Source organism: Salvelinus alpinus, chromosome 20 (assembly GCF_045679555.1).
Source record: "Salvelinus alpinus chromosome 20, SLU_Salpinus.1, whole genome shotgun sequence".
Classification (NCBI taxonomy): domain Eukaryota; kingdom Metazoa; phylum Chordata; class Actinopteri; order Salmoniformes; family Salmonidae; genus Salvelinus; species Salvelinus alpinus.
In genome coordinates this window covers 33,550,804-33,567,152 of record NC_092105.1, presented here as the reverse complement: position 1 = coordinate 33,567,152, position 16,349 = coordinate 33,550,804, and the positions used below count along the sequence as shown (strand labels likewise).

At 40.7% G+C, this 16,349-nt stretch overlaps 1 protein-coding gene across 1 annotated transcript; it reads right to left on the bottom strand.

Moving 5' to 3' along the window:
- Window positions 1–12,185: 12,185 nt before the first annotated feature.
- Window positions 12,186–13,203, bottom strand: LOC139547228 (gamma-crystallin M3-like). The gene is made up of 3 exons (XM_071356303.1): window positions 13,096–13,203; window positions 12,682–12,924; window positions 12,186–12,528 (listed from the first exon to the last, which is right to left on the bottom strand). Exons 1-3 carry the CDS (start codon window positions 13,123–13,125, stop codon window positions 12,229–12,231), a joined length of 573 nt encoding a protein of 190 aa, XP_071212404.1. The 5' UTR covers window positions 13,126–13,203; the 3' UTR covers window positions 12,186–12,228.
- Between the last annotated feature and the right edge of the window lie 3,146 nt (window positions 13,204–16,349).

Below are 16,349 nucleotides of genomic sequence, written 5' to 3'. Positions count from 1 at the left end.
AACCTAAAGAATCCCTAGCTCCATTGTTCAAACCCCTGCATCAGCATCATGCTCTAGAGGCCTACTGAGGCTACTGAGTTGACGTCCACATTTTCAGGGACTGGATCCCTCAGTCTTTAGAAAGGCTATTTCCAAATCGACTGTTTCTCAAACAAAGTAACAAAACCGTTTGAGAGTTTACAACAGTTAGTAACAGCCTTGAAATGAAAGGTTCTCCATACATTGTGCAATACTTTTTTGAAAAAGTTTGAAAGATGCCTTTTTTAAATGCTGGTATAATGACTCAATGTTATAGTAGAGGAAATCACACATATGGTTTTAAGAGTGAAAATCTTTTAGGTTAAATTATGTATTATTACTCATCTTTTGTTCAGTGTGCTGACTTAACGTAGACAGACATTCCTAACCTAACCAGTGAATACATAATCAATTGTGAGTAGTTACTTAACTAACCTTTGTGGTTCATAACCATGATACTAGAGAAACTGTTACAAAACTTTAAATAGCATTGTGTATTATAAAAAAATATTTCAAATAAATAAATCATCTTTACATTTTTTAATTCCTCTTAAGGAGATTGAACAGGATCTTATTAAGCACTTACAAATTTGTAACATATTTTACAATTTTGTAATTGTTAACATATCATACATATTGCATCCCCCCCAAAATTCAAATAATGGATGATGATGTTCCCTATTTTCAGCGATACGTTTTGACTCGTGAGTGCTACTGGCTGAAATTATACCGTACCTTTCTGGCATCACTTTAATAAGTAACACCAAAAAAAGTATATTAGGTAACACTTAGGTAAGGGTCTGTAAAGGGTTTACACCTCCTAATGTCGATGTCCAGGCCCCCTAGAAATCTAATTAGCTCAATAAAAAAATCCCAATACAAGCCTGTCAATTTAAGCTACAGATATCTGTTTTTTTTGCATTGGATGCGTCTCAAATAACCACATCCCCTACGTATGTCACTCTTCCGCATCTGTAGTGAAAGGTGACAGAGCTAGAGTGGTGTTTGTCAGACCATGAGACATTCCAAAAATCAGTCTTCTCACAAAATTGTCTGTAGCATCCGAACGGTTCGGCCTAAAAACTTGTATGACCCCTCTATGGAAAGATGAGATTCTATGACCCCCACAGGCCTCACAAGACTCGTCTGAAGGTCCCCCGGTACCAGTTGAAAAAATGAATGGAAGTATATATGGAGTCTGTTTAGTGCCAAAAATAAGGTGTTAAATAAAGTTTCCTTATCTTTCTTATATCTCTCAGATATAGGACAGAGACTTCAGAACAAACTTCCTATAGATTTTTGGGGGGGACTATCTGTTGTTCCATGTAGTGAATCTGTTATTCAATGCGTTTGTATGGGCTAATAGCAGTAAGGCCACATATTTGTTTTCATCAAATATTTTTTAGATATTTTTTTGATACTTAAAGTGGTCTTAAAATTCCAAATCAAATAGCTTAATGATCCTTGGTCTGACGTTCTTAAAAAAATCCATATAGCTCAGTAGAACCCCCACCCCAAACACACACATTTCAGTTCAGATTAATCAATCTGAACACACACACACTCATTATTTAGCTCACCATTTTGTTCTTCGAATCAAATACAGTTTGATTTGTCACATTCTCCGAATACAATAGGTATAGACTTTACCTTGCAATGCTTACTTGCGAGCCTTTTCAATACAATGCAGACTTAAAAAGTAAGAAAATGTGCAAATAAAGTAGAAAATAGTAACACCTTAAATAACTATAATGAGGCTATATACAAGGAGTACCGGTACCAAGTCAATGTGCAGGGGTACAAGGTAGTTGAGGTAATATTTACATCAGTGGCGGTCGTTGACGTTTAAGTTGAGGGAGGATATTTTTTCATGAGCATGGCCTTATTTCTATTACAGCATACTGGATGACTGTCATTCATTCCATTCACCCAGCTCAATGTGACATCGATAGACAGGCATTTTCAAGTCTTGCCATAGAGTTTCAAGTCGATTTAACTCAAAACTGTAACTCGAACACTCAGGAACATTCAATGTTGTCTTGGTAAGCAACTCCAGTGTAGATTTGGCCATGTGTTTTAGGTTATTGTCCTGCTGAAAGGTGAATTCGTAGATTTGGCCTTGTGCCTTAGGTTATTGTCCTGCTGAAAGGTGAATTAGTCTCCCAGTAGATTGAACCAGGTTTTCCTCTAAGATTTTGCCTGTGCTTACAGCTGTATTCCATTTCTTTTTAACCCAAAAAACTCCCTAATCCTTGCCGATGACCAGCATACCCATAACATGATGCAGCCACCACCACGCTTGAAAATATTAAGAGTGGTACTCAGTGATGTGTTGTGTTGGATTTGCCCCAAAAATAATGCTTTGTATTCAGGACAAAAATGTAATTCCTTTGCCATATATTTTTATTCTGTACAGGCTTTCTTCTTTTCACTCTGTCATTGGGTTAGTATTGTGGAGTAACTGCAATGTTGTTTAACCATCCTCAGTTTTCTCATACAACAACCATTAAATACTGTAATCCCTGAGCAGTTTCCTTCTTCTCCGGCAACTGAGTTAGGAAGAACACCTGTATCTTTGTAGTGACTGGGTGTATTGATACACCATCCACAGCCTAATTAATAACTTCACCATGCTCAAAGGGATATTCAGAGTCTACTTTTTTATTTTTTACACATCTACCTATCGGTGTCCTTCTTTGCGAAGGTTTGAAAATGTTCATGTCTTTGTGGTTGAAAATGTGCTTGAAATTCACTATTAAATTGAGGGACCTTACAGATAATTGTACATGTGGGGTACAGAGATGGGGTAGTTATTCCAAAATCATGTTAACCACTATTATTGAACACGGAATGAGTCCATCCAACTTATTATGCGATTTGTTAAGCACATTTATACTCCTTATTTAGGCTTGCCATAACAAAGGTGTTGAATACTTATTGACTGAAGATATTCCAGCTTTACATTTTGTATTTAACAATTTTCTACAAAATAAAATCCACTTTGCCATTATGGGGTATTGTGTGTAGATCAGTGACACAAAATCTCAATTTATTCTATTCAAAATTCAGGCTGTAACACAACAAAATAAGGAAAAAGGGAAGGGTGTGAATACTTTCTGAAGGCACTGTAATAAATAGTGTCAGCAGCGTATGTGGACAGTGAAATGGTGTGTGTGGCATCAATATGCATGTGTGTGTGTGTTTTGTATGTATGTGTGTTTTGTATGTGTGTGTGTGTGTGTGTGTGTGTGTGTGTGTGTGTGTGTGTGTGTGTGTGTGTGTGTGTGTGTGTGTGTGTGTGTGTGTGTGTGTGTGTGTGTGTGTGTATATATGTGGGTGTGTGTTCGAGTGTGTGTGGAATATGTGTGAGTGTGTGTTTGTATAGTCCTGTACATAGTCAGTGTAAGAGAGTCATTGCAAAAAGGGTCAATGCAATAGTCCGTGTAGCCATTTGATTAACTGTTCAGCAGTCTTATGGCTTTGGGGTAGAAGCTGTTCAGGTGCCTTATGGTCCCAGACCTGGCGCTTCAGTAATGTTTGCCGTGCGGTAGCACCTTGAACAGTCTATGGCTTGGATGGCTTGGGTCTTTGACAATTTTCCAGAACTTCCTCTGACACCGCCTGGTAAAGAGGTCCTGGACGACAAGGGGGATCGGCCCCGTCTGCACCACCCTCTGTAGCACCTTGCGATCGACGGCGGTGCAGTTCCCATAGCAAGTGGTGATGCAGCCAGTCAATATGCTCTCAATGTTGCAGCTGTAAAACCTATTTTCAACCTGAGGGGTAAAAGGTGCTGTCGTGACTTCTTCACACCTGTGCTGGTATGAGAGGATCATGTTAAGTCCTTGGGGATGTGGACACAGAGGACCTTGAAACTCTCAACCTGCTCCAGTACAGCTCTGTCGATGTGGATGGGGGTGTGCTCGCTGCGCTGCGTTCCCTGTAGTCCATGATCAGGTCCTCTGTCTTGCTTACATTGATGGAAAGATTGTTGTCCTGGCACTACACTGCCAGGTCTCATCGTTGTCGGTGATCAGGCCTAACACCATCGTGTCGTCCGCAAACTTGTTGATGGTGTTGGAGTTATGTGTGGCCACACAGTCATGGGTGAACAGCGAGTACAGGAAGGCACTAAGCACACACAACTGAGGGGCCCCGGTGTTGAGGCTCAGCTTAGCTGATGTGTTGTTACTTACCCTCACTACCTGTGGGTGGCCTGTCAGAATGTCCAGGATCTAGTTGCAGATGGAGTTGTTCAGTCCCATTGTCTCGAGCTTGGTGACTAATCTGGTGGGGACTGTAGTGTTGAACTTTGAGCTGTTGTCAATTAACAGAATCTTCACATACGGTAGGTATTCCTTTTGTCCAGGTGGGAGAGAGCAGTGTGGAGTGCAATAGAGATTGCGTCGTTGTGGATCTGTTGGGGCTGTATGCAAATTAGGATTGGGACCAGGGGGTCTGGGATGATGGTATCGATGTGCCATGACCATCCTTCGATGCATTTTATGGTTACAGGTGTGAATGCTACAGGATGATAGTCGTTTAGGCAGGTTACCGTTGAGTTCTTAGGAACATGGACAATGGTGGTATGCTTGAAACATGTTGGGATTACAGACTGAAACAAGGAGATGTTGAAAATGTCAGTGAAGACAATTGCCAGCTGGTCTGCGCATGATCACACAGTCGTCCGGGGCAGCAGGGGCTCTCATGCCTTGTTCAGTGTTGTTTGCCTCGATGTGAGCATAGAAGGCGTTCAGCTCGTCTGGGAGGTTTGTGTCACTGGGTTTCCCTTTGTAAGAATATTTTAAGATAATACACAACGCAGAGGACTAACGGTCAAGAGGGAACTAACGATAAATGAAAATAGTGTTTTTTCTGTAATAGGGAATTAATGATCAATGGGTCAGAGACATGGGAGGAATTTGTCTAGGCATTGAGCCTGAAACAGGATGCTTGTTATTTGGCCATTGGCCCAGTTTTATTGCAAGGAAATCTAATTGGTCAACCACAGGCTAGGGTTGGGTTATAAAACTACATCCTGTCTCTTTGTTCTGTGGAGAGAATCACTGAGGACAGGGGAGAATGAACACCTCTCAGGTGTGAGTACCTCTCAGCATAACATCCATGAATTGTCCTCTTTGAATAAACCTATTTTTCTCCCCCTGATTTGCTCTGGGGTCTGTGTTATTGAAGAGTAACATCAACTGCTAACACCTTTGTAATCCGTAATAGTTTGCAAACCCTGTGACATCCGATGAGCGTTGGAGCCAGTGCAGTAGGATTCAATATTAGTCCTACAGTATATTGACATTTATCATGTTTGATGGCCTGTCGGAGATCGCAGCGGGCTTTCTTGTATGCGTCCATGTCCGTATCCTGTTCCTTAAATGCGGTAACTCTAGTCTTTAGACCGGTGTGTATACTACCTGTAACCCATGGCTTTTTTCTTCTTCTGATAAATCCCTGAACAATATTCAAGTCTGTGCTAGCGAAGCAATCTTGTAGCTTAGCGTCCACTTCATTGGACCACTTTCATAATGAGTGAGTCACTAGTACTTTCTGTTTGAATACTGCATGTCTTCCCAGTAGCCTACTTGGTGTATGAACTGCTGACTGCTCATAACTTCCAAATTATTTTTGACACATCAACCTGGATCAAGGGGCAGGGCAATTTGTGATTTGTTTTGGTAATCAGTGACTGTATTGGAGGGGGAGTCGTTTCACCTCTTTTCTGAGTGTATATATCCAGCTTCCCAGGCTCCATGTAGCCTACTTGATGTGTGAACTGCTGACTGCTCATGACTTGCAGATGATTGTTGACGCATCAACCAGGATTAAGGGAAAGGGCAACTTGGGACTGTTGTTGATTTCATAATCAGTGGCTGTATTGGAGAGTGAGTGTTTTTTTCCTCTCATTGGCAATCAGCAATTAGTACAGGGAGGTGTGCACTTTACCTCTGCCAAGCAATTAACAGTTAGTGTTAGTACTTCAGTCTCCGCTGGTTCCTCAGCAGCAGCTGTAAGCGGCGGTCATGCCAGTAGCAGTCTTGTCTGCGAAACTAAGACAGTTCTACCAAGTTGTTCTGCAGAGTTCATCGAGGAAGGCTCCACACCACTCTCTCACTTGAGTATCTACTTATTTTCTGATGATCTAATTTTGCTCTTTTGTAGCTTTGGCAACTCTGAGTGTGTTTTCTATACCTGTTCGCTCCTCTCCCTGTAGGCTTTACAGACGGTCCCCACCCCTTGGCTGCAACCCTTCTAATTTTGTGTACTCTGCGCGCACAACACATGTGGAATCCGGGTCTCTGGAAGTGTTTGGAACTGCCGATCTGCGGTCAAGAACGCAGAGTTCATTTCAGCCTATGCTGCTCTTCAGTCCCTTGACCTTTTGGCCCTGACAGACATGGATCACCCCAGAAATCACTGCTACTCCAGCTGCTCTCTTCATCTGACGATTGTCGAGGTGGTGGTACAGGTCTACTCATTTCTCTTAACTGGAGATTTTCTCTTTTCTCCCCCTTTTACCTGTCCATTTGCTCATTTGAATTCCATGCTGTCACTTGAACACTCAAGCTTAACATTGTCATTTATCGCCCACCAGGTGCCCTTGGAGAGTTTCTCAATGAGCTTGACACCTTGAGAAGATCATTTCCTGATGACGGTTCACCGCTTTGTGTACTGGGCGACTTTAACCTCCTGACGTCTGCCTTCGATTCATTTCTATCCAACTCTCTCGTACCCCTCCTTGCCTCTTTTGACCTCACTCTTTCCCAATCCCCTCCAACTCACAAGGCAGGCAATACCCTTGACGTAATCTTTACTAGACTCTGTTTGCCTACTAATCTCAGTGCAACCCCCTCCAGGTCTTTGATCACTTCTTTGTTTCCTTTTCTGTCTTCCCTTCCTCCAACCCTAGCCACTCAGCCCCTACCCAGATGGTCATGCACATCAAAATCTTCACTCTCTCACTACTCTCTATCCTATCATCTCTCCCTTTGGATAAATCCTCCTCCCTCCTTTCTCCTGATTTTGCCTCTTCGATCCTACTCCTCCCTTCTGCATCCTATGACTCGCACTGTCCCCTTTCCACTCGGCTGGCTCTGCCCTGTGGCTGAGTGACTCATTGCGAGCTTACAGAACAGGGGTGCTGGCAGCTGAGCAAAAATTGAGAAACTAAACTTCCAGAGGACCAATAATCCTTTCACTCCCTCTCTACCTTCTCTTCCTCTGTATCCATTGCTAAAGCCACATTCTATCACTCGAGTCAGGCGTTAAGGCAGGTTACTCAAATGAGACTGCGCTTTTCTGTGTTATGGAGGCTCTCCGCACTGCCAAAGCTGACTCTCTCTCTGTTCTCATCCTCCTAGATCTATCCACTGCCTTTGACACCGGGAACCAACAGATCCTCCTCTCCACCCTCTCAGGGCTGGGTGTCTCAGGCTCTGCACTTTCTTGGATCGCATCCTACTTGGCAGGCCGCTCCTACCAGGTGACATGGAGAGAATCTGTGTTTGCACCACACACTCACTACTGGTGTCCCACAGGGCTTGGTTCTAGGTGCTCTCCTCTTTTCTCTATACACCAAGCGACTCGGCTCTGTCATATCCTTACATGGTCTCTATCATTGCTATGCGGATGACACTCAACTATTTTTCTCCTACCCCCCCCACCCTGACATTCAGATGGCGACTTGCATCTCTGCGTGCGTGGCAGATATCTCAGCTTGATGTCGGCCACCACCTCAAGCTCAACCTTGACAAGATGGCACTGCGCTTTCTCCCAGGGAAGGCCTTCCCGCTCAAAGACCTCTCCATGGTTTACCAGAGTGAAAATAACCTTGCCGTGACACTGGACAACACCCTGTTCTCTGCAAACATCAAAGCAGTGACTCGCTCCTGCAGGCTTATGCGCTACTACATCTGTAGAGTATGACCCTAGCTCACAAGTCCTAATCCAGGCTGTCAGGACTGACCAAGAGAATCCAAATGGGTCAGATCAGGTTTGCAGTGACTAACTTATACAGACCCCCTTTCACCCATAGAGGGGGGTAGGATAGAACTAGTGGGATTTGACACTCACATCATGTTGTAAATCAAGGGAGAAGATCCAGACCTGTGCTCTCAAAATTCACCAAAGGAATGTGCTTTGTCTCAACAGTCCTTTTTCCAGCTGAAACTCTAACACATTCAAAATTGAAAATTGGAACAATATTTAGAATGTAGGGAATGGTCAGAGGTGATCTATAGAACACTCATTTTGTTTTATTTTGTGATGTCATAAAAAATGTATTGTCACATCAACTCCCTCGCCGGTACTCGATGTTGCCGGTTTACTAATCACTGGCTCTGACAACCATTGAGACTAACCTGGACTCCATCACTTCACTAATTACCTCCCCTATATCTGTCACTCCCCAGGCAGTATTGACTGTGTTTTGTCTAGATACTACTCTTGTCTTATATCGTTACATGTTCATTATATTATTAAACTCACCACATGCACCTGCTTCTCAACTCCCAGCATCTGTTAGTTATAAAGGAAATACTGTAACTTGCAAAGTACACACACTACATAGCTGAAGTTTCTACACAATGGGATGTGCGTGTAATATGAATAATTTAGTGTTTTTGTTTAAAGAGGTATGTGATTTGAGAAGCTATAAAATAATTGTTTTCCATAACTTTGCACAGTGAGTAATCACCGGTCAGGAGGTGTGCCAGCCGACCAGGCCCACCCCTTTCGAGCAAAAGTTATAAAATGATGGGTAAAGAAATTAACACATTGAACCATAAAAAGCGTGAAGCGGCAACTACACATTTAAAATGGTTTGAACTTTGAATCTCAATACGAGGTGGAGACGATAAACTCACCTCCTGGACAATCTGATTAGCTGTCCTAAGTAAAGTACTTTAACTTCTTATGGCTGCAGGGGCAGTATTGAGTAGCTTGGATGAAAGGTGCACAGAGGTGCCCAGAGTAAACGGCCTGCTCCTCAGTCATAGTTGCTAATATATGCATATTATTATTAGTATTGGATAGAAAACACAGACGTTTCTAAAACTGTTTGAATTATGTCTGTGAGTATGGCAGGCAAAAACCTGAGAAAAAATCCAAACAGGAGGTGGAAATTCTGAGGCTGGTAGATTTTCAACCAAGCTCCCATTGAAATCACAGCGAGATATGGATGAGTTTTCACTTCTTACGGCTTCCACTAGATGTCAACAGTCTGTAGAACTTTGTCTGATGACTCTACTATGAAGGGGGGCCGGATGAGAGGAGAATTAGTCAGGTCTGCCATGAGGTGACCATTCTTTGACCATGCGCGTTCACATGAGAGGGAGCTCCGTTCCATCGCTCATCTGAAGTCAATGTAATTCTCCGGTTGGAACGTTATTCAAGATTTATGTTAAAAACATTCTAAAGATTGATTCAATACATCGTTTGACATGTTTCTACGGACTGTTACGGAACTTTTGGACATTTCGTCAGGTTTTAGTGAACGCGCTTCCCTGACGTTGGATTTGTATACCAAACACGCAACAAAAATAGCTATTTGGACAAATGATGGACATTACCGAAAAAAATGAACATTTCTTGTGGAAGTGGGAGTCCTGGGAGTGCATTCCGACAAAGATCAGCAAAGGTAAGTGAAGATTTATAATGCTTTTTATGAGTTTTGTTGACTGCACAATTTGGGCGGGTAACTGTATGGCTTGCTTTTGTGGCTGAACGCTGTTTTCAGATTATTGAATATTGTGTTTTGCCGTAAAGCTTTTTGAAATCTGACACAGCGGTTGCATTAAGAACAAGTGTATCTTTAATTCTATGTAAAACATGTATCTTTCATCAAAATTTATGATGAGTATTTCTGTTGCTGGGCTCTCCGATTGTGCAATCAAGTAAATGAGTTGTGAAAATGTAAGATTTGTAAACAAATGCAAATTAATTTGTGCTAGCCTTCATTTCACCATTTAAGTATTGTTTAGATGACTCTTATCTTACTTTGTAAAGTAAGTTAATTTTAAAATACTTAATTGTGCATTGCAAAATAACATTGCAGGATCGAGTAATCTATTCTAAATTAAAGATCTGAGATATCATTGGATATCACTTTCCATCCAGCATGCATCTATTGTACACAATCATATCTATACAGAACCATTTAAATGTTAAATGTAGGGAGTGAAATGCTTAAAGCTGAATTGCCTTGAGTAAAAGAAAGAGAAAAACAGACGAGTATTGTTAACATTTTAAAATGAATTTAATCAACAATTTACGGTAAACAATTCTAAAGTCAGAAAGCGCCTCCACTATAACGTGACGAAATGTCCAAAAGTTCTGTAACAGTCAGTAGAAACATGTCAAACGATGTACTGAATCAATCTTTAGAATGTTGTTAACATACATCTTGAATAACGTTCCAACCAGAAAATTAAATTGACTTCAGAAGAGCGATGGAACGGACGTTCTCCTCATGTGAAGGCGCATGGTGAATGCATGATCAGCTCGTGGAAATAATTACTCATTCCTGTCTCCTTCGGCCCCCCTTCACATTAGAGTCATCAGACAAAGTTCTGTTGACTATTGACATCTGGTGGAAGCCGTAGGGAGTGAAAACTCATCTATATCTCGCTGTTATTTCAATTGAGAGCATGGTTGAAAATCTGACACCTCAGAAGCAATTCAAACAGGAAGTGGAACTTCTCAGGTTTTTGCCTGCCATATGAGTTCTGTTATACTCACAGACATAATTCAAACAGTTTTAGAAACTTCAGAGTGTTTTCTATCCAATATGAATAATACTATGAATATATTAGCAACTGGGACTAAGGAGCAGGCCGTTTACTCTGGGCACCTCTGTGCACCTTTCATCCAAGCTACTCAATACTGCCCCTGCAGCCATTAGAAGTTAATATACACCCTGGCCCAAAGGCACAGGCGAGGCAGCACAAAGCACAACTACGGTAACATGAAAAAACAAACAAACCTAGGTTTGGAACAAACCTAGCGCAAGCCAGCCTGTAGCGTAACACCCTACACAAAGAACAATTCCACACACAGACATGGGGGAAGCAGAGGGTAATATACATTTAGTCTGATGAGGGAATGTGAACCAGGTGTGCGGGGAAACAAGACAAAACAAATGGAAAATGAAAGGTGGAGCGGCGATGGCTAGAAGACAGGAGACGTCGACCGCCGAACGCTGCCCGAACAAGGAGAGGGACCGACTTCGGCAGAAGTCGTGACAGTTTTGTTGCACTGCTTTGCTTTATCTTGGCCAGGTCGCAGTTGTAAATGAGAACTTGTTCTAAACTGGCCTACCTGGTTAAATAAATGAAATGCACATTTTTATATTTGGTAACACTTGCTTATTTTCCATCGACTCCAACCCCATTTGATACATTGAACGTATGTGGGTAAAGTAGTGTCTACATAGGGGTACAGGTTGTGAACACACACAAAATCTCTGACAAAGGCCTTGAGGCCGATACGTAAAGCTTAATAAAGAGTAGTGATACTTTCTTCTTTTTCAGCATACATCTATTGGGTTTCTTCTTTTTTCTCATCTTATTCAACTGTTACCATGCACCTGCAACAAAGTTAGCTCAGATGTGCGAGTGCCTTTTGAATTTTTATTATTATAATATACAACAGTAAATAAATGAGTTGTAAAAATAATTTGCTTAACAATGTACACTTGTATTGGCATTCTTCCATGTATTTAGGTAATCATTTAGGTACACATTGTTACCTAGTACAACTTTTATACTTGTTTGCTGCATGTCTAATTACACCTTGACCGTGGTTTTATAGATATGAGATTTGTAAACAAATGCAAATTAATTGTTGCTAACCTTCCTCCTACCCTAGAATTATTATTTTAGATAACTCTGTTATCTTTTTACATTTTTCTAAGTGAGTTTATTTGAAAATCATTACAATTGTGCATTGCAAAATAATATGGCAGGATCAAGTAATATTTTCTAAATTAAAGATTTTAAATATCGCTAGATATTATTTTACATCAGCATACATCTATTGTGAACAAACAAATATCTACACAGAAATTTGAAATGCTAAAGATGTAGGAGAGTGAAATAATGAAATGTTTAAACATGGAGTGCTCTGAGTAAAACAATCACAAAAATAAGAAAATGTAGCAGTTTTAAAATGTTGAAATAAATTTAATCAACAATTTTGAGAAAATTACATAGTCATGTTATCCATGATACGCCTCATGCTCATGAACCTCATGCCACCGCTCATGCCTCCCATTCCCATGCCCATATCTCTGAAGTTCCTGTACTCTCCAGGCCTCATGTACATCTGCCTGCCTCTGAAGTGGGGCTGCTCATACATCAGCCAGTGGCCGTCCATCACGTTGCAGGACTGGCAGTCAGACATACGGTAACGCTCCTGTATGGAGTCACAGTCGTCCATCATCTCGTGCATCTGACCTCCGAAGTTCTCCCTCTCGTAGATCCTCATCCTGAAGTTTCCACGGTGCTGTTATTTGGGAAATACAAATATTTGAAATAATTACTGACTACACCATACTGTTGATAAGCTCACAGGGCCAATATGATTTGTGTGATTATGGACTTCACACAGCTACTTCTAGTGGGACTGTTACAGCAGCCTGAATATCATATGGCTTACCATGGGGATCATGCGACAGGACCTGATACCATCGGTAATTCCCATCATACTCTGGTAGTCTGAGTACTCTCCCCTCCTCATGAAGAACTGGTTTCCCATGTAGTTGGGGCGCTCGTACCCCATGAAGCAGCCGCTCTGAACCCTGCAGGATTGGCACCTGCTCATGTAGGAAGACATGTCAGGGCAGTCGGAGCTGCACTCATAAGAGCGGCCCTGGAAGTTCCTGTCCTCGTAGAAGGTGGCCTGAAAATAAAAGGGAATCATATCTTTGAATAAAACAATTGTAGGAAACAAACATTTTAAGTAAAATGATCATGTTGTAGTTAGGGGTGCGTAGAGCACAAGAGCCCTTTTGTATAACAATCTCTGAAAATTAAAGTAAAAATAATTCTAAGAAATCTTGCCAGTGCTTACCCTGCCCATGTTCATGCTGGTGTTGGACATATTTGCTCACTGTGCTGCTGGTTGCTGCTCCTGAACTGACTTTCTACCTGGTTTAACCCTTTCTTTTATACCTGACCAAACCTAAAGAATCCCTAGCTCCATTGTTCAAACCCCTGCATCAGCATCATGCTCTAGAGGCCTACTGAGGCTACTGAGTTGACGTCCACATTTTCAGGGACTGGATCCCTCAGTCTTTAGAAAGGCTATTTCCAAATCGACTGTTTCTCAAACAAAGTAACAAAACCGTTTGAGAGTTTACAACAGTTAGTAACAGCCTTGAAATGGAAGGTTCTCCATACATTGTGCAATACTTTTTTGGAAAGGTTTGAAAGATGCCTTTTTTAAATGCTGGTATAATGACTCAATGTTATAGTAGAGGAAATCACACACATGGTTTTAAGAGTGAAAATCTTTTAGGTTAAACTATGTATTATTACTCATCTTTTGTTCAGTGTGCTGACTTAACGTAGACAGACATTCCTAACCAGTGAATACATAATCAATTGTGAGTAGTTACTTAACTAACCTTTGTGGTTCATAACCATGATACTAGAGAAACTGTTACAAAACTTTAAATAGCATTGTGTATTATAAAAAATATTTCAAATAAAGAAATCATCTTTACATTTTTTAATTCCTCTTAAGGAGATTGAACAGGATCTTATTAAGCACTTACAAATTTGTAACATATTTTACAATTTTGTAATTGTTAACATATCATACATATTGCATCCCCCCCAAAATTCAAATAATGGATGATGATGTTCCCTATTTTCAGTGATACGTTTTGACTCGTGAGTGCTACTGGCTGAAATTATACCGTACCTTTCTGGCATCACTTTAAGTAACACCAAAAAAGGTAAATTAGGTAACACTTAGGTAAGGGTCTGTAAAGGGTTTACACCCCCTAATGTCGATGTCCAGGCCCCCTAGAAATCTAATTAGCCTGTCAAATCCAATACAAGCCTGTCAATTTAAGCTACAGATATCTGTTTTTTTTGCATTGGATGCGTCTCAAATAACCACATCCCCTACGTATGTCACTCTTCCGCATCTGTAGTGAAAGGTGACAAAGCTAGAGTGGTTTGTCAGACCATGAGACATTCCAAAAATCAGTCTTCTCACAAAATTGTCTGTAGCATCCGAACGGTTCGGCCTAAAAACTAGTATGACCCCTCTATGGAAAGATGAGATTCTATGACCCCCACAGGCCTCACAAGACTCGTCTGAAGGTCCCCCGGTACCAGTTGAAAAAATGAATGGAAGTATATATGGAGTCTGTTTAGTGCCAAAAATAAGGTGTTAAATAAAGTTTCCTTATCTTTCTTATATCTCTCAGATATAGGACAGAGACTTCAGAACAAACTTCCTATATATTTTTTGGGGGGACTATCTGTTGTTCCATGCGTTTGTATGGGCTAATAGCAGTAAGGCCACATATTTGTTTTCATCAAATATTTTTTACATATTCTTTTGATACTTAAAGTGGTCTTAAAATTCCAAATCAAATAGCTAAATGATCCTTGGTCTGACGTTCTTAAAAAAATCCATATAGCTCAGTAGAACCCCCACCCCAAACACACACATTTCAGTTCAGATTAATCAATCTGAACACACACACACACTCATTATTTAGCTCACCATTTTGTTCTTCGAATCAAATACAGTTTGATTTGTCACATTCTCCGAATACAATAGGTATAGACTTTACCTTGAAATGCTTACTTGCGAGACTTTTCCATACAATACAGACTTAAAAAGTAAGAAAATTTGCAAATAAAGTAGAAAATAGTAACACACTAAATAACTATAATGAGGCTATATACAAGGAGTCCCGGTACCGAGTCAATGTGCAGGGGTACAAGGTAGTTGAGGTAATATTTACATCAGTGGCGGTCGTTGACATTTAAGATGAGGGAGGATAATATATTTTTTCATGAGCATGGCCTTATTTCTATTACAGCATACTGGATGACTGTCATTCATTCCATTCACCCAGCTCAATGTGACATCGATAGTCAGGCATTTTCAAGTCTTGCCATAGAGTTTCAAGCCGATTTAACTCAAAACTGTAACTCGAACACTCAGGAACATTCAATGTTGTCTTGGTAAGCAACTCCAGTGTAGATTTGGCCATGTGTTTTAGGTTATTGTCCTGCTGAAAGGTGAATTCGTAGATTTGGCCTTGTGCCTTAGGTTATTGTCCTGCTGAAAGGTGAATTAGTCTCCCAGTAGATTGAACCAGGTTTTCCTCTAAGATTTTGCCTGTGCTTACAGCTGTATTCCATTTCTTTTTAACCCAAAAAACTCCCTAATCCTTGCCGATGACAAGCATACCCATAACATGATGCAGCCACCACCACGCTTGAAAATATTAAGAGTGGTACTCAGTGATGTGTTGTGTTGGATTTGCCCCAAAAATAATGCTTTGTATTCAGGACAAAAATGTAATTCCTTTGCCATATATTTTTATTCTGTACAGGCTTTCTTCTTTTCACTCTGTCATTGGGTTAGTATTGTGGAGTAACTGCAATGTTGTTTAACCATCCTCAGTTTTCTCATACAACAACCATTAAATACTGTAATCCCTGAGCAGTTTCCTTCTTCTCCGGCAACTGAGTTAGGAAGAACACCTGTATCTTTGTAGTGACTGGGTGTATTGATACACCATCCGCAGCCTAATTAATAACTTCACCATGCTCAAAGGGATATTCAGAGTCTACTTTTTAATTTTTTACACATCTACCTATCGGTGTCCTTCTTTGCGAAGGTTTGAAAATGTTCATGTCTTTGTGGTTGAAAATGTGCTTGAAATTCACTATTAAATTGAGGGACCTTACAGATAATTGTACATGTGGGGTACAGAGATGGGGTAGTTATTCCAAAATCATGTTAACCACTATTATTGAACACGGAATGAGTCCATCCAACTTATTATGCGATTTTTTAAGCACATTTATACTCCTTATTTAGGCTTGCCATAACAAAGGTGTTGAATACCTATTGATTGAAGATATTCCAGCTTTACATTTTGTATTTAACAATTTTCTACAAACAAAATTCCACGTTTGCCATTATGGGGTATTGTGTGTAGATCAGTGACACAAAATCTCAATTTATTCTATTCAAAATTCAGGCTGTAACACAACAAAATAAGGAAAAAGGGAAGGGTGTGAATACTTTCTGAAGGCACTGTAATAAATAGTGTCAGCAGCGTATGTGGA